A 26,902-nucleotide genomic window follows, 5' to 3' on the forward strand; every position below is an offset into this window, starting at 1 on the left:
TAGCACAGCATACAAAAGACCATTAAAAGAAATAACTGAATGAAGAGTGATTATACTTATGTGTATAAAGATAAAAGCATGTCGGGTTTGTCCATCTCATGCTGTACTGCCATCTTTTTCCCTTTCCTCTTCTAATAAAGAGTCCAACAGTCTCAGAAACTAATTAAATACATGCTTTCAAAAAGAAACTTGCTTGTGAATATTTGTCAAGAATATAAGTGTGCCATGACTGGGTCAATTGTTTTGTATGTGAAGAGCCTGCTACACACTGGTTAACTGGTAGTAAAAAAGCAGTAGCAAAGCATAATTACAGAATTCCCCTCTTCATTTCGCTGCTTGCATTGTTGTCATCACTGATGTTCTTTGTGCCTTTGATCAGTACCCAGCAAAGAAAGTGTGTAGACAGGCACGCAAAAATTATAGTCATTAAAAAAAAAAAAATAGTATTTTAAACCCCAGAAACAACAACACACATACCCACGTGCACAAACATCGTCTAATTACTTGATTTCTTTAGTGGGCTACAAACACGTTGTGATGTCTTAACTCTCAGATGGCCCATAAGTTCTAAGTTACAGTATGATTGCGTGTGTGCGTCCATACAGCATCTGCAGAGTGCTGCGGGCTACACATGTCTGTCTGACACCCCAATCAGCCTAACTCTCAACTAGTGAACCAGAGACATTTAAAGAGGAAACTGTTGGGAGAGACGGCACAGCAGAAAAAATAAATTTTAAAAAGGAAAAAGCCAGAGGGCCAGTGAGAAAGAGAGGGAAAGGAGCATGTTCAGAAAAAACTAGCTTATGGCACTTTCATTTTTTTTAATTTTTTTTTTTAAGACTTTTATGTGTTGACATACATACAGCATGTCACATTTTTACTGTACTTCTCCAGTACAACAAATAAAAAAAAGCTGCTATTTTGTGAGTTTTAATGTACATGGTTTGATTTCTGCTCAGAAATGCTCTTTCTGCTGTCACTTTTATCATCTAGAAAAAAAGTACTTCTGCCGTTAGCTTTACCAGGATATTAAAGGTGTTATAAAAAAAAAGAGTCTCTCTGGGGAGGGTCAAATCAGCAAGGATAAGTAAAAATGTCCCTTGGTCTGGGACGGATTGTCAGACAACTAAGGTTTACATCCAGATTATTGCTTCACATTCTCTAGAGGTGAGATATTACATTGAGGCTGAGTATTCACTGTCAGTCCAAAGCCTTTGTTGTGCAGGGCAACAGTATAGGACAGGCAGAGAGACTACTCCAGCTTCCCAGAGCTGTTTAAGATTCAGGGAGAGTGGCAGGTTAAATAGGCTCCAGCTCTGATTGGTAATCGGTCAAAGGCGGGTCCCAATCCAGGCCTTAATCGGCTATAAAACACTTTGAGTGAAAGAAAGGGACTCCCTGTGATACTTACTCCTAGTTTTGCTAGAGTGTCCTGTCCCTAACGCTGGCCTGCTCTACTTCCTCACTCATTCTCACTCTCCTCTCCTAGTATTGACCGTGCGTTCGCTTTCCGTCAACTCCTCAAATTATAGACTACACGTTTGCTATACAGCACAAAAAACCCTCTTCCTTTCAGGTAGGTAAATGTCATTTTGGGCATCCTAGGCAATCACTACCTGAAGTATCATCATTTGAGGCAGGCTGATGGAAAATTCATTTCCACAAAATGACTCCCAGAATTCAATGGACATCACAAACTGACGGTAAAGTTCGCGAGTTTAGAAGTTGGACTAAGTGAACGTTTCACCACGATGATTGACTTCCTGCTCTGCTTTGTAGCTCTGGGGCTGAAAGAGATATTTGCTCAAACAGAGAGCAGCAGGGGGCATCTGCCTTTCTGTTATTTCTCTAGGTTTGACAGAAAAAAAAGAAACTAATGCTGTATTTACAAAAGGTTAAACCAATAAGGCAGGTGTGAAGAGCAACCTTTAAGAGGGATAAATGAATGGTATAGTATATATCTAAGCATCCTCAAACATAATTTACCAATGCTGGTAATTCTCGTTACCAAACTGTTAAACTTCAGCGCCCTCACAATACATTTTCCAACAATTTCCTTTTAAAAGATTTGCATGATATATTTTTGGTTGATGGAGCTACCCCTTGTTTAACACTGGATTATGGGTGGGACATTTAAATCTCAGAGGGGAGAGGTTGTGTTCTATTCTGACCTAGTCTTTGGTCTGGCTACACCACCTATTGTGGGATAGGGGGGAAAACGCTCTGGTTTGTTTGCATTTCTTTAACCAATCACAACTGTCCTGGTCTGCGCTAAGCCCCATAGCGGAGATAGCAAGAGGGGAGGGACATCCCGTGCATCTCTCACGCACTGGATGTCCCTCCCCTCTTGCAACGGCTTTATGCCAGCAACGTACATCCGTTGAGCCGGACTAACTCTCACTGGAATAAAGTGCTAAAGTTGCTGATGGCTGCAGGCTTGTCTGAGCTAAAATGATGAATTTGTGATGAGGCCAGACTCCCATAGATGCCTAGTCAAGTACAAACATCCACGTAGTGTTTTTGGGATGGTGGACAGGGAGAGTGCTTCTGCTATGAGTGGGTGTGAGAGTACAGTCTTTGTGTGTGTGTGTGTGTGTGTGTGTGTGTGTGTGTGTGTGTGTGTGTGTGTGTGTGTGTGTGTGTGTGTGTGTGTGTGTGTGTGTGTGTGTGTGTGTCAATAGGGATGAGGTATCAAACTCAGCTGACTCACATGTAGCTGTATGAGTCAACCTGCTGAAAGGAAAATGTAGCAGTGGAAAGCGGGTTTCACTGACCATAATGGTTTGAGCACACAGGTACACACACACACTGCACCTATACATATGCACACAGACCTCCTCTTGTATGGTACACTGTAACCAACAGATCTTTTTTTGTGCATTCAGCAGGTGTCAGGTTTTCTGCACTGATGTTTGCACATCCCACTACCTGTGTCTGACAACATTAACAGTGATATAAAAAGCCCCTCTATGGCAGAGAAACCATTGTATTATCTGTGAAAAGCAATAAAACCTTTGTGGGTTGTGACTTAACAGGTCCGTAGGTTTTTAAAATATGCAGTCCACATTAAGCACGTTTTTAAAATGAATCTCATGTGGCAGCTGGAGTCTGATGATATTCTCTTGCCTCTATTTGTCATGTCTCTTCCAATTCAGGTCCTACACCTATTTTCCTCACAGCTGGAACTCAGTGGGAAAATCTAAATGCTTCTAGAGTCAGGTTCCCCACAGCTTAAATAGGATGAACGCAAGACAATTCAGCCAACAAATGTGTGTATGCATATATGTATGTGTGTCCATGAACCCCACAGGTGCGGACTACCACAATGCCGGAAGGAATATAATCTAGGCAGCAAAATAGGAATCCTGTGTAGCATATGAATGAGCAGAGAGTGCTCGAATGAAGGGAACGGGTAGAACGGAGGGCATGTGAGTGTGTGAGTACCAGCAGGGATAACGTCCAAGCCTGTGGGACAGCAGCCTGCAGCAGGACACAGGTGCTACATTCTACAGCCACATTACACACAGGCAGTATTCTCACTGTAGCACAGTGAGAGGTGGTGATGGTGATGGAGGTATAAGAGTGACAGAGAGAGAGCTGCCTGTCTTGGCACATTGAAATGATGGAAGGACACCACCTGCACAAAGGCCAAGACGCACTCTGACTCTAAACAGCCGAGAGGGAAACACATTGTGCTAAACAGGAAGAGACGCACAGACTATGCTGTTAAACTTAATGGACAAAGACTCAAGAAAGAAAATGACTCTTAATGTCCCAGTGTAATAACATTAAATCTAGCAATCATCATTTTCAATGCACAGCACTGTCAAATTACCTTAACTAGGGTTGATTGTGTTGCTATACTTTATAGCAACATGTTGCCACATACTGCACAGATTATTTTAAATAGCAGTAAGGAAAGAGCTCATACTGAGGGAGTTCTGGCGCCACGCAAGCCCCCAAAATCCTGCACGAACACAACTTCTCACGTGCGACTGCACAACTTTGTTGTTCATTTATGATACAATTTGTGACAAAACTCAAGAGAGAGTTGAATGTGGTTAAAACATATTGCAGCAGGGTAAATTTCAGCTTGCCTGTTGGTCCCTGGTGAAACGTGAAGGACCTGACTGTTAAACTGAAACTCAGCCTTGGCATTTCATTTGCTGAGTGAGGTTTTGTGTTGTTATTTATCCCACATACGTTTAATGCCACAGTTGCAAGATCACTAATGTATATGAACAAAAATTGCTACAGACTACTGGGCCAAGTCACCTGCAGTATGTCAGGTCATGACATCCATAACATAGATATTCAGAATGGCAGTTGTAACGTGTGCATAACGCAAATCTCTCTGTACAGGCACCTTTGTGGAGCTATTTATTACTTAAATTGTATATCTGTCTTATCAATCTTTCAAATACAGTATCCTAACCCATTAACTGCTAACCCAGCATTAACATTAGAAAGGCTCAATTTATCAAAATGATTTTCTCCCTTTTAGGGTAACACTACAATCAAGTCACAAATGCTTACTGAAGGCCCTGCTTAGTGTTAGCAAATGCCCTAAACAGATCTAGCCTTGTGCTTGTCATCAATCCTGTCATCAGGGTTAGATGGCAGAAAACAATGCTGATATGTTTGGTAACATATTCTTGTCACAAGACAATTCCTCTCTTACCATACTAATGAGAGAATGTCAATCTTTATCCAGAATCTGTTTCAAAAATAAATGCATCATCCCATTCCAATTCCAACCTTTTGCAATCATCAGGTTTGGTCATAACATGTATCCTACTATGTACCAGCGATTTGAATAACACAATCCAACATTGGTACAGAATGGTACAGGGGTCAAAACGATAAAAGGATTTACATTTGATCACACTTTTCTGCTCATTGCATTCAATTATAATATGTCAAACTCCCTTCACACACTCCCACTAAACAACATTTTCCTTGCCTTTTTTCTTACTTAAGTACAAATACAATGCACCTTGCTATACACTAGCATCAGGAAGCTGTTCATACAGTATGAGCGCATCTAGTGGCATTGACAGTTCCATTAACTTCAACCAGCTGAGTGAAGCCTTCACCTGCACATTGAATGAGTATGTCTCAATCTCATCGGAGTTATGAAGAAACCACTTCAGCCTGCGACACTCCACAGTACAAGCTCAACAGTGAGGACTTTTTCGTTGATGATTTTTCTATTCAGAGCACCAGCAGGCATTAAGGGCACTCAAAAAAAACAAATTACTCCTCTATGAGTCCACACCCTGTATGTGTGTGTGTGTGTGTGTGTGTGTGTGTGTGTGTGTGTGTGTATTTTATCCTACAACTGTGTGGGCTGAAAACAGATTAGTAGGAATTGGCAATATAATAAGCTTTCCTACAATTCTAAGCAATGGTGAGAGTGAGATAGGGAGGAGAAGACTAGGTCTACTCTGTGTTATCACGCTGCACTGACCCTGTATGCAGAAGGGCCAAACCACACGATCACTTTCTCCACCTTCATTTACCCCCAGGCGCGCGCGCACGCACGCGCGATGAGGGCATTTGTGCATTTGTGACAAGCTGCTATAACAATGAACATTAACTTGGCAAGCAGAATTAACAGTTGATGTAATGGCTAATTCCTTGAGCACTTTAAATCATGAAACATAAGTGAGTTAAACGGGCACGCTTTGTCGTCTCAGTGATTAGGCTTGATTCTATCTAATTGAAAACAACAGAAAGGTTTTGAGATAGCAGCAGTGGAGAGCGCTTATCGCAAATGTAAATGCAAAGTGGTTTATTTGAAAGAGGAGTGACAGCTAATGTGGAATGCTGCATTCCACGGTGTGTGGTCTGAGGGAGACAAAAGTAGCTAGCCATGCTTTGCTGGCAAGTACACAAAAGATATTATAAAAAGGGAAAACCCATGAACACTGAAAAAGACAAGTATACAATCACAGTGTGCTGGATTTAACATTTTCATTTCAATATGTAACTCCCTATATGTGCAAGGCAGTTGACATTAGATCAGAAGAGGAGGTTTGATGTCTAGCTCCAGGACCTTTTACTGTAACAGGACACACAAAACTGTGGCCTTTTACATGCAGCATGGTCTCCTTATGTACAGTATCTAAATGTAACAATTTTGTAAACATTGTACTCATCTATTTCCTGTTGTGTCATCTACAGTATCAAAACATTTGTTTATTTGCATTGTCAGTATTTGAATGTATTTATGCTGTTGTTTTTATTGTGCTTTTAATGTCCTATAATGTGTTTTTATGTACAACCATTTGTTGCATGCAGCACTTCATTTTTTGGAATGTGTATTCCCATTTTGGAAGAGAGAAGAGACAAGGAACAAGCCTTTTACTGCACAGAGCCGACTGCATTACGTTTCATGCAAGACACAATAAAACCTGAACTTCGGGTCAGTATGAGAAGCGTGCCAATTCATCCCACAAACAAAAATACACACACACATAAACCTGGAATACAGTAGGGATCCATATCTCAATCTTGGTTTCTTCCTAAGTATATATGTGTACACATATATTTAAACCGTTCAGTTATCCACTTGCTAAACACACTTTAAAAGCAGCACATTAAAAATCTTGATCAATACTCCGGTGCTCAATATACACAAGTCCTTGGCTGTTTTTTCTCTATTCTCTGTACTCTGAAACACAATCGGATGGTCAGATAAAAGTGCTAGAACAATTACACCCAGCGGCACATTGCCAGTCCTCCTTTTCTCCCCAGCGATGTAAAAACACCTAATTTCCACCAGCAGGGCAGGCAGCAGCAGCAGCAACATGTTTGACAGAGAGATAATAGAGTTGAATCATCTTGCTTTGCTGAATCTCCAGGTCAAATGCATCCAGATGAAAAGCTCACATTTGTCCCACACCTCATTTGTCCATGTAAAAATGTATGTAAAAAAACCCATTGATGACGGTAAGAGGAGGCTGAGAAGCAAGACTAATACAAAGAAGAGCAACCAAGCAGGAGGGACATGGAAGATAAGAGGGTGGAGGAGGAGGTGGAGGACAGTGTGGTGACATTAGACGTACAATGCCCTCTCTGTCAGAGGAGCTTTTAAGAATGTCCTCTCTGTGCCATCGTGTAGATTAAGCCATGTAGAGTTGTGCACTGAGATGTGAATCTAAAACTCAAGACATCAACAACAGCTACAGGTAGTGCATATACGTTTTGTTGCCCTGCTGTGCTCGGATAAAATTACTATACTCAGAATAATTCTCAGCTCCACACAACTCACTGGTCGTCTATTTTAGTTTATACTATTGTCAGTGTTTGCTGCTTTTTTATTGCTGTGGTACGTGTTGCTGCTGTTGTGGCACACCGAGAGCTTCAGACTGAATAATACAGCAAGTCGACCAAACCAGCCAATTAGCCAGCCAGACAATCTGAAAACCAACTGTTCTGCCATAACAGTGAGGAGTTTCTGATGTGTAGAGTGTCAGAACAGGAATGAGAACAGGTCACTGAGTCATATAATACTGCGTGATATACTATACATGAGACAAAGCCAGTGCTGAGATCTAAGAGTGATAAGTGATTTTGTCATTGGTGATTTTATGGAAAAGCTAACCTAAATATGAGAGAAGTGGCCTTTCCAGGATGTCCTGCCATGTCGGAGAAAATCTGTGTGTGGGCAGTTATAAATTCACTCCCTGATTGTGTTGTGGTATCCAAAGCATCGCAAAATCCCTATATACCTGAAACTTCTAACTGCCACGACAGTCAACAGTGACGTGAGGGGAAGCCTCCAAAAGCATGTTGTAGTTTCAGGGCGTTTTCACACTTGCCTTGTTTAGTTCGGTTGAATCAAACCCTGGAGTGACCCCCTTTATGCGGTTCGTTTGAGCAGGTGTGTGACAGCAATCGCACTTGGGTGTGGACCAAAACAACCGGACCGAGACCGCCTCCTCGCGTCGGTACGTTTCGTTTGTGGTGAGAATGTGATCCGACCTCGATCCGACCCAACTACCAGGTGTAGTAGGCCGCAAGTTTGAGCTAAACGGCTCCTGTAGTCAGGTGTGCTTTGCAATCTGCAATGCGGCAGAGCATGCACACTGTAGCAGCTTGCAATGTTTCTGTCACAGAAATAGACTGCGCTTGAGCTCGCCACTACTGGCATCTCCGTGGTCAAACCAGCTGCCACTAAAGATGGAGACAGACGCAGAGCGAAGTGCCGGTGAGCAGAGTAGACCTAGTAACGTCGCTCGCAAAATAATGTCTGGAAAATGATTTTAATGAATACATGGAGATGTGAGAAATATACATTAGTCCAGAACACAGGACCTTCTTCCTGTATTTACTTTCTTGCTCCCGCCCCAGACTAGTCTGGGTATCACCAGACCAAGCTCAATCTTTTAAGATTGAACAACAGTCTGGGGAGTCTGCTCTGTATTTTCTATTGCACAAGAGGTGTGATCAACGGGCATAGTCAAATTACTCTGTACGCAATTGGATAGTCCTTCAACCAATCAGACGTAGCAGCGACAGCGGCATCAACGTGTTGCTGTGCTTCGGTGGCCGCTATGTTGAATGTAAACAAGAAGCTGCTTGGTCGCTCCTCTATCGTCATCGTGTTAAACCCGCCAATAGCGCGCCTGGTGGATAAGCCAGTTTGTGATTGGTCCCCGCAAAATTGTAACGGAAGCAGAATAGATAAACGTACAGGTCTCCAGCCTGAGCTGCAGGGCCAAATCAAATCGCCAGCAGATCGGGCTGAATTTACCCAGTCTAGTCCCAGACATATCTGACCAATAAGCGGAGTGAATATTCTTGCATGGTTTGTAGTGATGCATTTTTGTTTGCTGAGATTTTTCTCTGTGTGAAAGGAAACTGAACCAAGAGGGAAACGCTCTAACATTTACAAACATTTCGGACCAGAGCAAACAAACTACAGGTGTGAAAATGTCTTTTTTCCCTGCATTTTTAGAATCCATTGGTTGCTACTCACTAATGAAAACCAGCTTGCGATGATGTGACACATGCTTTTCACAAGTAAACACAGGTAACACATTTTTTTCCATTACATGGTACCTGTTCGACTCGCCTCCACTCTACTCGCCTTTTTTGGTTTTCTATTATGAAAAAAAGTCCCTGGGACCTGCCAACGGGTACTTTTGTTTTTAGTATCACCTCCATCAATGTTCCAAGCGAGCTGAGGCGATACCAAAACCTGCAGACTACTGATTGGTCGGAGAGAATCGTCACTAATCGCTTGCCTCACGCATGAGGCGGTACTAAATCTGCAATGGAAAAAGGAGGACGGGGCAACCTGGAAGAGTAGAGTCAAGCCGAGCCGAGTAGAGCTGGTACTTGCAGTGAGTAAGCGCCAAAAGTGATCCAGCTGTAAGTGGTGCCCTCCATTACCTTCACAACAATGTAACCTTTACCAAAAATAAAAGCAGCAGATAATGTTCACAGTTATGTATTCCTATTTCAAGCGAGTTCTTTATTCACATATTCATTTTCATACAAATTCAGAATGGAGTAAAACCAGAAAAAACATTTGCTCATATTATGCTTTTTTGCTTTTTCACTTTCCTATTGTGTTATATATATATTTTTGTTTATTTATTATAGGTTTACAAAGTGAAAAAGCCCAAAGTCCACCCCAAAGGGACTTACCATCTCCAATAGAAAACACTGTTCACAAACTGCTCCAAACAGCTCTATTGTAGTCCAGCCTTTACTTCTGGGACAAACGTGCGTCACTTTGTAACACACGTTATAATGCTGGCCTTGCTGCTAGTGTGGCACGCCCTCATACTCTGACTGCTTCTGACTGGCTAGTAGTCCTTACCTAGCTACTGTGCATGTGCGACTCCCAACAAAGAAGGAATAGAAGTGAGATGCCTCACTCTGTAGCTAAAACAGAGAGCTCAACACATAGGGTGAAAAGAGGAGCTGCAGCAATGTGCATGGTTGTGTATGTTTCAGTTTCCTGTTTTATTTTGGTAATCTGGTTTTCTGTCTTGTCTTTCTTCCTGCCTTGTGTTTTCCCGCCTTTTTTGATTGTTCTGCCCAGCCCTAACGTGTTTCACCTTTTTCCCAGCCCTTGTGTTACCTGTCTCATGTTACCTCGTTACCCTCTGTATTTAGTCTTTGTGTTTCTTGCGTTTCAAATTACACATTTTGTTATTGTCATTGTATTGTTTTTCTGTTAGTGTGTTCATGCATGGAGTCTACCTTTTGTCTCTGTGTTCCAATTTTTTAGATCCTGTTCTGTTTGTTCTGGAATTAATTTTTGCCTGTTGCATTCTGGACTCTTTTGGTATTAGGTATTTTATTTGTGAAATAAATCCTCAAGGGGGTCAAACTTCCGCCTGCTCTCTGCTTTTGTGTCCACCATTCTCCGGAACTTAACAGAATGATCTGACCACTTGGACCCAGCAGAGAGGCTTCATTTTCCGGTGTGTTCTCAGTTTTAGTTTTTTCCCTACTGTTTGCTGCTCCAAGCTACCTGGACAATAGATCCTGCATATTGCATGTCAGATTAACTTTACGAGTTAATTTGTGACCTTATTGAGCTGAAGGCCATATGGAAGGAGACTGTCAGTGATTGCCAGAAGGAGGCAATTTTGTCGTTTGCTTGTGATAAGGTGTCAGAAAAGCCCTGTTTTAAGGACTCTATTCTTGACTGGTTTAAACACTTCATTTCCACTCCAGCTCATTCATCTGCTAAGGGGTGGTGTTCTTTCAAGCCTGCTAATTCCACTAATACTCCTCTTCTAACTCCCAGCCTACCTCAGTGCCAGCTAGAACCCCCCCCGTCTGCCTGTTGCTCAGCCTGCTAACATTTTGACTACTGGTTTTTTGTCCGTCACCCAGCCTGCTCCTTTGCCTACTACACCTAGTCTTGTCGTGTCTCCACCTGGAGGAGAGCCAGAGACTTTTTTGACCCTATTCAAGTATGTTGCTAGGTGTGCTAGACGGACTGAGGAGGCCAAAGCTGCCAGCCTTCAAGCTGAAAGACAACGGTCCAGTTCGCCTTCTTACAGCTCCCCTGAACACCTGTCTATCGGCTCAACAACAACCTGTTCTGCGGGCACCCCCGACAACAAGCAGTCTTTTGAGGGGACCCGTCTGGCTATATTTCCTGGGACTCGTGGAGGGCATAGACGGAGGAAGGGTCAACATGGCTCCCAATGCCATGCCCTGCGTCAACCTCTCTTCAGCCAGAGCCTGTGCTGTCCAGCAGCCCCAAGCCCGTGCTGTCCAGCGAGCCAGAGTTCCAGTTGACCAGTGTTCCTGAGCTGACCAGTGTTCCTGAGCTGACCAGTGTTCCTGAACTGACCAGTGTTCCAGAGCCCCAGCTGACGTGCAGCTTTCCAGAGCCCCAGCTGACGTGCAGCTTTCCAGAACCCCAGCTGACGTGCAGCGGTCCCGATCCCCAGCTGACATGCAGCGGCCCCGATCCCCAGCTGACATGCAGCGGCCCCGATCCCCAGCTGACGTCCAGCCGCTCAGAGTCTCAGCTGACGTCCAGCCACTCTGAGTCTTCAACGACCGACCTCCCAGAGTCTACGTCGACCAACCTCCCAGAGTCTTCAACAACCGACCTCCCAGAGTCTACGTTGACCGACCTCCCAGAGTGTTTGCTTACGGGCGACCTAGTTACTTTGCCGGGTTTCGGCACCCCAGTGACTTTGCCGGTCTCCGGCGTCCCAGTGACTTGGTCGGTCTCCGGCACCTCTGAGACTGTGACGTTGCCGATCTCCGGTGCCCCAGAGACTGACCCCGTGCCTAGCTGGCCACAGCGCCTCGGTCCCCAAGCCCTTCTGTCCCCAGTTCCCAAGTTTCCACTGTCCTCAGTTCCCAAGCCCCGTTGACTTTTGTTCCTCCCTTCGCCCTCCGGGGTTGCCTTTTTTGTTTGTCCCTCCTCTGGTCCCCCTCCGCCCTGCCTGGGTTGCTTTTTGTTGTCCCTACTCCGGTTCACCGCCGCCCTTCCTGGATTGCCTTTTGCTCCGTGTTTTTTTTTTTTTTGGACATCTGGGATCTGTCCCTTGGGGAAAGGTACTGTTATGGTTGTGTATGTTTCTGTTTCCTGTTGGTAGTCTGGTTGGTAGTCTGGTTTTCTGTCTTGTCTTTCTTCCTGCCATGTGTTTTCCCGCCTTTTTTGATTGTTCTGCCCAACCCTAATGTGTTTCACTCGTTTCCCAGCCTTTGTGTCACCTGTCTCGTGTTACCTCGTTACCCTCTGTATTTAGTCTTTGTGTTTCCCCCTGTCTTTTGTCAGATCATTGTATTGCGTTTCTGTTAGTGTGTTCATGCATGTAGTCTACCTTTTGTCTCTGTGTTCCAATTTATGAAATCCTGTTCTGTTTGTTCTGGAATAAATTTTTGCCTGTTGCATTCTGGACTCTTTTGGTATGTACTTCGTTTTTGTTTGTGAAATAAATCCTCAAGCAACAAACTTCCGCCTGCTCTCTGTTTTTGGGTCAGCCATTCTCCGCAACTTAACAGTGCAGTACAACAAAGAAATTGTGTTTTTTGAAAATTAAACCACATAAACCTATTCTGGTACAACCTGTAAATACAATTATGAAAATGAGCACTTTAAAATATGTGGAATGCCAAAGAACTAGAAGACTAGAATATGCAAAAACATTTGCCATAAACCATTTAACCATCAGCCACTCGTTTGTTTACTTAAACTGTCACTGTGACTGAAATTTCTTTGACATCTTGGTTTGTAACCTTTTTGCCTGCAACTTTTCCCCGCAGTATTGGCCACAAATAACAAACTAAGCTCTTACAAATAAAAAGTTGTCAGTAAAAGAAGCAGAAAAAAACAAGCAAAAAGTTCAATTAACGAAGAGGTGTTAAAATTCTGTTCACACAGAAGCTCTCAAAGCAAGTATGCACAGTTGTACAAACACAAACACAGCTCCAGGGTAAACTGGAAACTTTCCTATTCTCTTGAATATCTTTCCTCATGACTGGCCACAATAGAAAAAAGGGAACAGTGTTTGACAGCGCTCAGAGAGCTATGCTGCACTCCTTCACAAAGTAGCTCACATGGTAATCAAGCCGGCGAGCAGGCCTTTCAGACGCAAAACAAAAGAATGACAAAGTGCAGCCCTTGTCCTCTCTCCTTCTCGTGCTCTCTTCTTTCGCCTCCTCCGATACTCCTACGCTTCAAGCGGAAAAATGAGATAAAGATGGAGACAGTCAGATGTGAAAGATAACTTGGATGAGAGGTGAGATGGAACGAGAGGAGATAGAATCTAAGATGTGATATAAAAAAAGCTGTAATAATACAAGATAAAAGAAAATAAGTCAAGAATATACACCGCTAAGCTCAAATAAGCAGAATGCAAAAATGCTACTAGAGTTTCAAAGACCTGCTGTGGAGCAGTGGGGGGCCTTATTACCACCTCTCACATACTTGTTTTTTTTTTTATCCAATTGTATATATAGCCAGATATAAAGCACATGATATAGTTGTATCTAAATAGCAGCCAGACATGTTAGTGAAAGCCCTTAAATGTCAAAGTGAAGAAAACATTCCCACTCACTGCTTAACTTTACCCGGCAAGCTTTTCTAAATGGAGATGAATTCCTATCCCGCCTCCAGATCAGGTTCCATGAATGTGTAAATATTCATAAGTGAGCACTGAAAAGTCAGAATGTTCATGAAAGTGATTTCAAAAGAAAACAAGGGTGAAAGGGAATACGAGTGAAAACTAAGAAGAGAGATGCACACTGGGGCCGGCACGCCAAGGTCAATTTACTCTCTTATATCAAGTGTATCCATTGTTATGACTTTTCAACAGAGCTGCAAAAAAAGAATCCACAAAGCTGATTTCAATGCAACCAACACCCCTGTCTCTTCTGTCTCTGAGGTTTATCTGTCCCTCATCTCTGATCCTTTCTCTGTCTTTGCTGCGAGCCAGCACAGCCTCGAGGAGAGGTGACCTTTTCCGTTAACCACCGCTACAGAAAGCTCATTCTGAGCAGCACGGGGCACACAGACACACACTCTTTGATGATTGATTGAAATCCTGCAAGGTGTGGATCACTTACAGTAAGGCAACACCAGAGCTGATACAGCCCAGCTATGAAAGAAAATCCTTCTGCAGAGGTGGGGAGTAAAGAGCGGAACCCAGCTCGAGCGCAGGGAAACTGACAAATCCCATCATGGCAAGGATCATGATCGTCTACAGTCGATACTCCCACCTGACATCTGTCTCTATAGCACTCCCGCTTTTCTCTTTCGCTCTCTGATGGTTTCTTATTTCTTAACACCAGCAACTCACTGGCTTTCTGATTCACACTCCCCTCCTCGGTGTCTCCCAGGAGTGTGCTAGTAAATTGTTCATATTGTGTGGGTTTTTATCTCTCTACTGAGGAAAATTGGTCTTAATTAAATCTCGTTGGCATTGTTTAATAGTGTGATTGCTGCATTATTAGACACCCTTGCTGTATAAGGTGGATAGGATACACCTGAATAGCTTTCCACAATTAACCTGAATATCTTTCCACAATGAACTTCATCTGATGTGTACACACCCATGTAGGAACCACAGTTCCAGGTACAAACAGATTACACCGATTGTACATGGTGAAGGGCTGGGTTTATTATAAGTCACAGCCACATCCACTCCTGGTGCATCCTGCTGCATGTCCCACCTGTTGCGTGAGAAGGGTGTCCTTCTTCTGCCCTGTTCCTCCTCCCCAAATGCTCGTCCCCCACTCGCAGCAAGTGCGCCAGCGGGCAGACAGTGGCATCATTCAGCTGCTTCCTCTTCTGCTCGGCTAAACACTGGAGCTAAAGTGCATACGGCAGCGAGATCGGGGAGGTGCGCGGACACAGACAGATGCAATAACACACTCCGTAAAAACAAACTACATTACACATTCACATTTCCCTCTCTTTTACACTAAATCTCTCTGTTCCACTCACTAACTCACACACACACACACAAAGAGACAAATCTCCTGCGGCAAAGTCGCGGCAGTGGGCCAGAACTCTCATATGCATGGTGCAGAGCTGGTACCTTGATGGTGGCTTGTTAGGCAAGCCAACACAAATTTCATTAACCCCGAGGTTAACACACTCTGGACTTGTGTTTTTCCAACACTGTTGCTCACCTTCCAACCTAGCCACCCTTCATCTCCCTATATCCACATTTTTTAATCTTACTGCAACACTTCACGGTTGTGAAATGCACAGGCGGGGGGCGGGGGTATGGAAATGTAACACATACTAAGTGTGAATTATTTTAGCGCAGCTCTAAATTCTGTCCAGTAGCACTGTGCATTTGCATTAGCAAGAAAACAGAAATCACGAAAGGGAGGACAAGAGTGTTAATAACTGCATGAACATCATTTTAGAAATGCACGTGTACATGAGAATAAGCAAATGCACAAATATGACAACAAGCACAATGAAATATGAGCCAATGCATTGTACATAAGAGATATAAGACATTATTTCCCCCCTCTTAGTCTGTCTGTTGTGTCCACCTCCACCACAGAGGTCCTACAGCATCTAGGCACGTTGAGGATGCAGTGTGAGTTGTTATGGCAACATCATTCATTCTGGCTGTGGAATTACCCAGAGACAGAGATTTACTGGGTTGGTCAGGTAAGCTGTGGGGCAGATTCATGGTTGAGCTTCTGACAGTCCCCATCCCAGCTCCCCAGACACAAGCTAACAATGGACTGACTGCCACATGTGTATGCTTTTACGGCACAACCCTTTAAATGAAATAAGAAGTGAAAGATACAGTCACTTCAAATGAAATGACTGTTTCATATATAATGCTCTTTTCCTATATCGGTAGTGTTATATCTAATCATTTCTCATGGATAGTGAAGATATATGCACAGATTATACTGTAAGATTCCAGTTTTCAATTTCATAATCAAAGCACTGAAAACAGGTTTCTGCAGCAATAACTTCCATCTGAAAATCTAATTATTTGCTTGCACAGTATCAGACATATTTCTGTTAAGCCAGCCAAACAGTATGGCTCTAAAGAATATAAATCACCACATTAGTACAGCTACAATTTCAAAATTCACCCCTTTCAGAATGTCTCCTGATGAAAAGCTTTTTTTTCCATTTTCATCTGATTAACAAAGCTCTTCCACCGTGATATAAAGGCCCAGCATTCCTAAATGGAAGCAATTTTTAAAAGCCGCACCACCCAGCTGGGTTCACACGTGTCACCGGTTTAACATGCCCAAACCACTTTGTGGATGCAGACTTGCAGATTGCACCCACGCTGGGCACGGTTTTCCTATAAAAGCTGCTAAATTCAACTGTCACGCACCTAAGATATACAACATCACTGCCTCGGAAATTGCTTTTTACTAAGCATTAGGTTGTTTATGTCTTTTTGTTCCGTTCTTCCTTCTTCCATTAACAACTGTTCTGTTTCATCAAAGGGGAAAGTAGGCACAGAGCAGCTGCATTATTCACAAATCTGAAAAGGTAATTCACAATATTCATTGTTGCATGAATAAATGATCACATAAAAGCTGCTGTGTACATTACGTGTTTAATCCCTTACACACACGAAGACGGCAAAGCGGTTCTGGCCGAGGTAAAGCAGACAGACCTGAGAACCACAAGAGCTAAAATTAGGGAAAGTGACATCGGAGGGCATGGTTACCATGACAGCGAGCCAGCCTGAGGGTGTTGCTGCTAAGATACAAACCGCAAGCCAAATCCAACTTGATACTGAACTGCAACTTTATCCGAGTGTTTGAATGTGTTTCACCTTTCTCTCAAGAGATATGAACACGACACTGCATCCAAAAGTTGTGTGTGCGCTTTGTTTTGAGTCTCTCATGAATATTAAAAGCATTCAAGCTTCCTCAAAACCTGTGAATTCATCGGCCTTGATAAAATAAGCCCAGAGAGATCCCACCACGTTCCTCTCCCATATGTTGTCTCCATGGGCAACCAGGCAGCCAATCTGTCGAGGCCCCTGAGACTTCCCCTTCCGACTTCTTCCTTATCCCTTCTGAGCTGTGATGATATGAAGTGTATGTGTGTATTATGTGCCATTTTACAAAAAATATAGGCAACATATTTGTGTGTTTATGTGGCGGTGGTTGAGTGTATACATATGCGTGTGTACCTCCACATGTGTAATCATAGTTAATCAATAGAGGCCTGTATGCAGCAGCCAGCCTCCTCCTCCTCCTCCTCCTCCTCAGTGGACCTGTTGATGCTGGAAAACAGGGGGGTTGTTGTACAACTGGGTGGCCGCATAAATCTGGCACTCATCTAATATGCACTGCAGCACTGCCTGCCAACACACTTCCTCATTGAAATTCTGATTAAATAAAGCTAGTCTGGCCAGTGTGCAATCTGAAAACTATTTAATTATACCTTTTTGGCTTCCCGCGTCAATGGAGTTACAACAGCTACCTTGGCTTTTAAGAAAAGATAAATGAAGGCCTCAAGAAACACCCACACATACACAAAAGTCCCATTGGTATTGCTCATTGTGCTGTTATTATATTGTTTTGACTGGCCTATTCATTAACAAGAGCAGCATATGTAAATGATACATTCATACACAAAGCAAATCAAGATTGTTCTGTTGTCTGCGTTCCCTAACCTACAGTTTTCTCGTCAGGCATCTTTCATAGGGTAGAAAGTAACTTCAACTTCTAAAGTTTTTAAAAACTAAAGTCCTCACTTCTCTAACTACTGTTCGTGTGTGCCATTATCTCCCTGATATTCCTTCTCTCTCTCTCTACTTGCTAAAAAAAAAAAAAAGAAAAAAAAAAAAAAATCATAAAAAGGTGAGTGCACTGCCTATCACCATTCAATCATCAGTCTTTCACAGCTCCATCCGGTACTGAATAATTTAGCAACAGAAAATGATGGTCCAATTCATATGTTTGCGGCTGGCTTGGTGTCTGAATGATGACAATTCTGAATCAAAAATGACCTGATGACACTTCTGCGTAATTGATTTCTTTGCCTACCAACCACAGTGGGATCTTAATGACCACATATGACTTCCGAGTAATCATGTGACCGTCAACCTATTCAAATAAGTATGTAGACTCACTGGTGTTAATTGTACGGTTGCCATTATATAGACAAGGTAATACATAGGTTGCCTGGTTGGGTAAGTAATGTAATAGCTCATTTAGACCCAGCAAAACCCATTAAACATAGGATGTAAATGTCACTAGCCAGCAGGTAAAAACAAAAGCATTCCTACTTGAAGCTTGGTCAATGCAATCAACACCTGCCGAGAGTGCTTTCCTTTCACTGCCACACCCAAACGTTGTCAGCCAGTCCACAGAGACTTTTACTTTCCATTCCATGACTGGATTCCCATATATTTCTGTCTTTTTTGTGTCTCCACCAGGACACACACAAGCAGGTTCATGCATATTACTGCCAATTGCAAAGAGTGGTTGCAGCTGGTGGATTTAATGCACCAAAAAGGTATCAATATAGGAGGAGACAGACAAAGGCAACCAACGTGTGTAAACAAAGCACGATTCAAAGCATTCACAAAAGCCACTGCGAATGTTTTACGAAGTAGAAAAATGTATTCAGCGCGGTTGCTAGGTCTTAAGGATACACGCAATGTGTTTCAATGAGCAATGTTGAATTTATTACAAAATCGTGTTTGTTTGCCATGAAGACTCTGCAGGGTACCATTAAGAAGGCCTCTTCTCAAAGTCATAGGCCTCTGCCGCCTCATTATGTTGAGCCAGTCAACCAACACGATTGCACACTGAAGTGAGTAGGCTGAAGTTTGAAACACTTGACAGAATGTGTATAAAATCTATAAAATCATCAGCTGTAAACCGTCTTCGACACGCTTTAAGTTATTATTCACAATTAGATAGACACTGCCTCAATGGGGCACTTTATGCCAAGATGTTTATACAGTAAATCTTAGGTCTGCTGGTCATATGCCAATAAGACATTATCTAGTGGAGGAAATACTAGCAGCAATCAGTCTGATACATGGGCTTGCTCAAGCAGAGGATATGCCTGAGATAAATCTAATTTCCTCAAAAATGAGGACAAGCGGAATGGAAATTTGACAAATTGTCATTTAATATTCAAATAAGGCAGGACTCAGGCCAAAAATAAAATTACAATATTTCTACCTGTCCCACCTCAGTGCGAAGAAGAAATGAAGTTATTTGTGTGGAGAGAATACTGCCAGCCTGATATGAATATTTACACACTTCGTGGAGCCCCATTTTCAGTAATGGTTACATCTCACTTAGAAACCATTGGTGCGAGAGGGGACATGTTATTCATAAGAGGTTAAGTGAGTTGACCTGCTCAGATGCGTGCTAAATGGAAGACAGTCAATTAGACACACAGACCAGCAAAATACAGCATAACAGCTTCCATCCTTGCAAGACAGTCGCAGCAGACGAGTCACAAAGGCAGACTATTAGTGGTATCCCTCAAATGAGAAACACAGTAATATTGAAAATGTCAACGTGCAATAGGCTTTGTGATTTCAGAGAATGAAAATTGCCAGGCTCTTGGGCAAGTTAACACAAAATCAGCAGCAACAGTGCAGCGACAGCAACATTACAAAGGCTAAAGAATGCAAAATGCAATGATATCCGATATATCTGCTTGTATAGGAGGACTGAGAGTGACTATTCATTACATCAACTTTAGTGTCTGTATGTGTGCAATGCAATGCAACACAATAGTTCCCCCCAGTTTTAAACAACCCCCCCCCGTAACTAAATCTAAAGACTACTCTGTCGCTGGAAAAAAAACACGGCTGAGATCAGAGACAATGAAATGATCCCCGTGTGTCAGTGGCGTGCGTGTGTGTGTGTGTGTGTGTGTGTGTGTGTGTGTGTGTGTGTGTGTGGTGTACACTCTTCAAGGACATTAGAATCATTGGGTATCACTTTACACAGACAGCTGCAGGAGATAGAGTACACCACCATCCTATGTTGAATCTGTAGTAGGTGATGGTACGTTACATCACCCAGCACCTTTTGTCAGTATTTCTTTCATTAATAGTTTGTTATTTCTGTACAATGCTCTGCATCATCCACAACACCAGCCGTTCATGCTGTGCACAGTAGCTGCAAGCTATCAAGCACTGGTAATAAGAAGCATCACAGCAGCAGGTGGAGATCTGCCTCCTCTGTAGTGCCAAACCCCTGGTATTTTTCCAAGTCTGACTGGCATGCCTGTGACCTCTGAAGCCACCTTTATGAATAGCCCTTTGATTATTAATGTTGAAGGCGGGGGTCTGGCTTTGGACCTGGCCCGACACGGCGGTGCTCTTTACTTAGGCTGCAGAAGGAAACTATTGCTAATTTATGAGACGCGCTGCATCTTTGTGTTACTTCTTCTCTAGTCCTACACATCACACAACCCAAGGGAGAACTATCAGTATGTGAAAGCCAGTAGGGCTGTTGTTTCAGGGATTTTTCATAAATCCATGAGACAATAACAATATAAAGGGACTTTATGTTTATACTGACCTCATGAGTTTGGGTATCTGACACTTATTATATGTGCCTTATAGGCTACTATGTGGTGAGTTTATGGTGGCCTTGTCATGTCATCTTAATATCCCTATAATATTCCTGCAGGAGGCAGCTGTACCGGTGACTTTATTGTGATGTTACAGTTTATGGTATTACCTTCTGAGGTATCAGTAGTCATAAAGGGGTTGTTAAATAGCCTTTAAAATGTCTTAAGGGGCTTTTTAGTTCTCACATAATTTTACAAAGTCGAAAAGTGTATTACATGAGATAAATAGACAGGTTTAACGCATGAAAGCCTACCTTTTCCGTAGTTGAAGTGGAGTTTGATGGTCTTGCCCTGGTTGATGTGCAGGTAGGTGAACCACACGGCGGAGGTGAGCAGTACCAGCAGCAGCAAGAGCTTGAACTGCTTCCGGATCTTCTTCACGGGGAAGCGCAGCATCCTGGCTCGAACATCCTCCGGTAGCCGCCCGGTAGATAGTCAAAACGGGTCCGGAAAGTGGTCACTCTGGCGCTGCTGTGTTTGGTTTCTGGCTGTCCTGGCGGCTCTACTGACGGTCTACCTCTCCCGGTCACAGCGACGGCATCCCAGGCAGCCTGCGAGTAAACAGGGAGTGGTACTTGAACTACAGCCTTAAAGCGCGTCTCATTCCCCCGGATCCACGGGGTGACAGCAGCGCCAAACTCGTCGAAACCTCAGATCCAAACACCTCTGTGGCAGTCATTGCTATTGAATAAAACCCCGTCTCCCCCTTTTCCTATGAATAGCGTGGCTTGTAAACAGGCTTCCCTGCTGGAGTTTCCAGGCGGATAGGGTAGCAGGGAAAAGGCTTGCAGATCAAAAGCCGCTAAGTTCAGTTAAGAGTGTGGCCGAGGGAACAAAATAGCAGTCCGGCGATAATCTACACAAATCCCCTGCAGCTCAAGCCTTTGCTGACACCACGACGCTGATTATTTTATCGGCTACTCAAGGGTCATCCCCCGCCACGGCGTTAGTGCAAAGTACCAAAGAGCTAGAAGAGAAATTGAGTTCCCTTGTGGAGAGGTGATCGGACAGAGCATTTCCACAGAGCTGCAGCACTTGCCATACAGAAAGACAGTTTTCATGCAGAACAGACGGATGCTTTTGAATCTTTCCAAATGAGTAGGCTAAAAATTAAATTCAAAAGGCCTTCAGTGAAATATGACAACCTTCAAATGACTGCCCATTGTGAAGGTAACCTGATCTGGGAAAGGTTAAGGTGGGACTCAACCAAATATTGTCACAGCCCTGTGCGCTCTATCTATTGTTAAACACAGCTGAAACTGAGACTCTGGCTTCCGATCGAGGGCAGCGGATTCAGATGGAGCGCGTTTTTATTTAAGTGACGGGAGAGGAGGGGCGATCAGCTGTCATCCCCATACTCGGGCTGGTTTGAAGCCCCGCGGCGAGTAAATATTAAACCGATGTAGATTAAAAACTGTGAATCCTCTATGGCGCCGAAACAAGAGAGAGGATTGTTAGAAATATTCAGATGTGAATGTCCGATTTACGGTCCAGCTAGGGAACAGATGTCCATGTGCTCCGGTTGGTCCGCTATCTCACTGCAGGTGCGTTTCATCCAATTCTCCCAAAGTACCTGCGTTGTCCGAGTCCACCGTGCGTGCGAGAGAGATCAATATCAAATAACCTCATCCGGATTTTTAAAAAAAAAACAAAAAAAAAAAAAAAAAACGGCGGCGATGCACTGCCTTGTGTTGTTATTCTGTCATGAGCTTTTTTCCCTTTAAAACGCCGCAACAGCATCGTCCAACCCGCTTGTCGCCGCGCGCAGGGAGAAAAAACTGAGCTGCAGGAAGGGTGTCGCGGAGAAACCAGCAACAAGCAGTGATGTAACCAGGATAGAACATGGTTTTGTTTTGCTACAATGAAACACGTAAGGGTATCTCCTTTCACTGCACAGCTCAGTACGCCCATCAATTGAGCATCTTAACGGTGCAGAGCAACCTAACCTGGGCAGATGGGGTATGACGAGTCTGGCATCCAATTACAATCCTGCAAAGGGTTCCGAGGAGGCGGGACGACAACGTTTGCCCTCACCGGTGCTTTGTACTGGTATGATCCATCATCCAATAGCTGAACGCGAAGCCTGAGCCTTGTTAAGCTTTCCCCGTTCCCTCTGAATTCAATGCCCCATGCTCGTTTGATAAACAATGATTAGTCGATTTGCAGGTAATGGAGAAAAAACTCAAGAAATTGAATTACTTTAATTGATCTAAATACCATCTCTGCAGAGAAATACTCCTTTTCTGTCAGTGTTGGGCTCTGAACAGTTAATTGTCTTTCAGGAATTATCATTCTTCATAGTAGCTCTTTCCATCAAACTGTTAAATCAGTGAACTGGACGGCGCCCTCTCTGATATCACTTGGTGATATAGCTTATTTAATATTTGTATTTGTTTGAGATCAAATGGATAGATGCCTCTTGCTTTTTACAGTAATTCCACTGTCCTACGTCCTAAGTCCTATGTAAAAAAAAAAATATATATATATATATATATATATATATCAACTCCAGTCTAATATTTAAAGGGAATTAGACAAAATATTCTATATATATCATTTTATATATAACAGCATAACATCCCTTAAATTGGCTTTGCAGTTCGTTACACAGCTCGTTACAAATGATTGCACGTTTTGTGTGTGTGTGTGTGTGTGTGTGTGTGTGTGTGTGTGTGTGTGTGTGTGTGTGTGTGTGTGTGTGTGCGTGTGTGCGTGCGTGTGTGTGTGGTGGCACCCTGCAGACACATTCAGGATATGCGCTTGACTGCCGCCCTCTGGTCAAAGATAAAAGAGCAATGACTACATTAAAAGCAACCGGGTCTTCACTAACCTTACCGTTGAAGCAAAATTGTTTGTGGTTCAATCTTATTAGACACAATACAAGCAGAGAAATAACAAGTTTATACGCCTTTTATATTCCATCTTACCATCCACAAAACTAGTCATATTCATTCATATTTTAGCAACAGATTGATCCAGTAAGCCGTTTTCACAGAAAACATTTTGACTAAGAAAAGCACTGGTGTAACTAACATCTTTAACCATGGCGTTGCACCATTTGAGAGTATGATGAGGAGTACCTGGACCCTGGAACTGACACACCTAACTGAAACACAGCTATCGTTTACGTTATTAATTCCTCCTGTGCTATTCCTGCTAAAAATAGAACTGAATTCAGATATTTACATCTGCTCAGGTTGATTTTAGGCAGAGCTTAATACAATAATAGGATAATAGTTGTTTCACAAATCCATACTACTACTACATACATAATAATAATAATAATAAAATAATAATAATAATAATAAGCAGGTTTCACATAAGTAATGTGCTCACACTGGACAAGTGAGAAAATAAAGTATAATAAAAATGTTTAAAAAAGTATGCATAGTGAACAGGTTTGAGTGTGCTATCGATGTCTACAACTTTCCCAATATGTAATGCACAAAAGAATTGATGAAGCTACTCATAGCTGGAAAAACAATCTAATTATGGATGGTGGTGACACAATTACATTTTCAAAAACCTGTTCTTGTCTCTTTGTTAGGGTTAATTGTGATTCTGAAGTCGCAGTTTAATTACTGTCCGACAGTGTAAGTATTGTATCATTTTCTGTTAGGATAAAATGTTTTAAGTATGTTGATTTCTTGTTTACAAATGAAAGCATTATACTACAGAGAATATTATATAGTACACACCATATGGTATGGAGAATTGGGACACTGGGAATAATGAAGGTGAAACATGTCCCATCCTGACTGGTGACATCAAATTTAACAAGAGATTGAGGAAGATGTCAGTCATGCAGTCTCTACACACACAGTCTATATCCTTGATGTTCCACTTCCGGGATTGCTCCGGTGCCGCAGGAAATTCCGCCAGATGCATGTATTTTCCGTTTCTTTCCGCTTTTGTTGTGTTGGAATTTTAAACTCTGTGGATTAATGAGGACTATTTTTTACTGCTCCTCAGATATCTGCATGGTAAATTGAGACAGCTAGCTAAACTATCTGTCCAATCTGCGTTTTTTCTCGTACGACTATTTTGCAGCGGCTCTGTGTGGAGCTTAGCGGCGCCCATGGTGATTCTGATTGTGGAGTAGCCAGACCTTCCTTCAGCACGCTTTGGAGGAGGGTCTGGTAAAGCGAGACTGCTACACACACAATTCTGAGTAAGAAGATGTCTCATCAGGTAGATTAAGTAAAAATATTCTTGTGTAGGTGCTTTAATATCAAAACAAGCATAATGAAATGTATCATTCACTATATGTGGACATGCATTAAACATGTGGTTTATCCCCAGTTTAATACAAGTCCAATCATTCAGCTGTAGCTATGATAAACTATTGATGCCATTATGAATCTAGATTAAGGATGAAATGGCACGAAACCTGGTCTCTAAGAATATGACCTCAATTTAGTTTGTCCCAGCTGTGCCTTCTGAATCAGTCGGACCACAAACAATAATCCTCTGTCTCCGTGGATTAATAATGTAATCTTCAGAGCAAACACTGAGCGTAAATGAAATGCTTAGGTATTCATCTGGGCCGTATTGAAATGAGTACCTAGTGAATGACCTCAGCCAAACATCATTTACGGTGAAACAAAAACTTAACGGCTTACACCTTGCTTGGGCTGTTGCAGGGTAAAGTGAAGGTATTTCATCACACACACTGGGTTTGAAAGTCATCCAAAGTGTGTAATCAAATAGTTTCATGTTTCTTTTTTTTTGTCCTTCTCTCTATTGGCTGCCTGACATTATCATGGGCCTTTGGAGCCTCTGATTCTATACCTCTTTATCTTTCATCATCTGACTTGTTTTTGTTAGACTGAAGACAAAAACAAGTCTATTTTCTACTCCGTCGATTGGACCTGACATTCTGTCTGTCTGCTCCACTGTTATTTCTGTTTCATCCGAGAACAAGCGAGCATCCAATGCACAGCAAGGGACCTGCACACTTTAAACTTACATTAAAGCTAAATGGAAAGTTTGACACCCTGCTTACGGCTCCATATATTGGTGAGTTGCACAGGTAGAGAGAAATTGGCTAAGAGAAAAGTTTGATATTATCTGAAACACTTTCACATTCAGGTACACCTGTCTTTCAGTTTCAAATTTAACTCGTGCTGTTTTCCCTCTCTGCCTTCTCTCTGTCTTTCCTGCTGGCAGAAACATTTGGCACGTAGGTACCACCCTCCAGGGATGTCCATGCTTGGATGAATCCAGGAGGAGAAGGAGGAGGCGGTGTACAGTGGAATGATATGGACAGAGAAGGTGCTCAAGGTGGGGACTGATAAAGGTAGGGGAGCTGCTGTCTCCTGGGGTATTCCAGAAACCAAGCCCACAGGGAGGAGTGAATGCCCAGTTGGCTGTGAAAGGTGTCAAAGTGTGGCACTGAAGTTATGATACGACTGAGCACAGCCGAGGGGGAGGCAGCATCACTAGGGGACTCAGTATGCAGAGAGCATCATCTCAGAGTGTGATGGTGTTTGCATTTTTTGAACAGAGAAGATGCGCTGCAGACAAGCAAGAGAGGAGGAACTGGCCTCAAAATGAGGCTCCCACTGCTTTAATAAGAACGTTATCTGATCCAAGACTTGCAGCTTTTAAAAACTGATCTCCTTTTACTAATGCAATGCTTGTCTGTCTTTGTCTATCTCTCCCCGGCTGTCTGTCCCTCCGTCCATCAGCCTTCCTCTCCTTTGGTCTCTGCTAAGCATCTCTCCTCCGCCTCCTCCGACACTCTTTTTTTCCTGGGCAGCACAGCAGCTCACAGGCTTTGACAAGAGGTCTGAGCTAAAATGTCACAGGGATTAAGGGGTTTTGCTTCCTGCATCCCGCCAGATCAGTTCTGCCTGCCCTCTGTGCCTGAGCTTCCTCCTCCCCAAACAGGTGTGGAGTGGCATTTCTTTCTGCCCCGCTGTGCCCTATTGAATTTCCTTCTGGGGAAATAACATTCTTCCAGGAGGGAAACATCAGATTGGGAGAGGTAAAGTGAAGGTATGGGGAGGATTGGGGTGAAAAGAGGAGTGGAGAGGGGCACGGATCAGGGGAGAGGAGATTATACTTCTAGAAGAAATGGGGAATGTGTTTTCTTTTTGGTTAAATGACAGTATTCCTGGTACAGTTAGTCCATACTGTATATTCCTCACCAACAAATGCATGCACGTACAAAGTAAATGGTAGACAGGTTTTAAAAGTTATAGTTTCATAAGTTTGAGAAGTTGACTTTTAATTAATTTCTACATTCACCCCCCCCCCCCCCACCCCCCCGCCCAGCATCCCACACACACATACCAAAGACACATGCACTCTTCTGCAGCTGTTATCTCCAAATACAGTTAGACAGATCTG

At 43.0% G+C, this 26,902-nt stretch overlaps 1 protein-coding gene across 1 annotated transcript in view; it reads right to left on the reverse strand.

The window, feature by feature from the left end:
- The window catches only part of b4galnt4a (beta-1,4-N-acetyl-galactosaminyl transferase 4a), a 141,999-nt gene extending 120,643 nt beyond the window's left edge, over positions 1-21,356 (reverse strand). Inside the window, exon 1 of the mRNA XM_078256127.1 lies at positions 20,803-21,356. Within this exon, the coding sequence (XP_078112253.1) occupies positions 20,803-20,944 (142 nt within the window). The 5' untranslated portion in view covers positions 20,945-21,356. The remainder of the gene's footprint in view (positions 1-20,802) is intronic.
- Between the last annotated feature and the right edge of the window lie 5,546 nt (positions 21,357-26,902).

This window comes from Sander vitreus, chromosome 8 (genome assembly GCF_031162955.1).
Source record: "Sander vitreus isolate 19-12246 chromosome 8, sanVit1, whole genome shotgun sequence".
Lineage (NCBI taxonomy): Eukaryota > Metazoa > Chordata > Actinopteri > Perciformes > Percidae > Sander > Sander vitreus.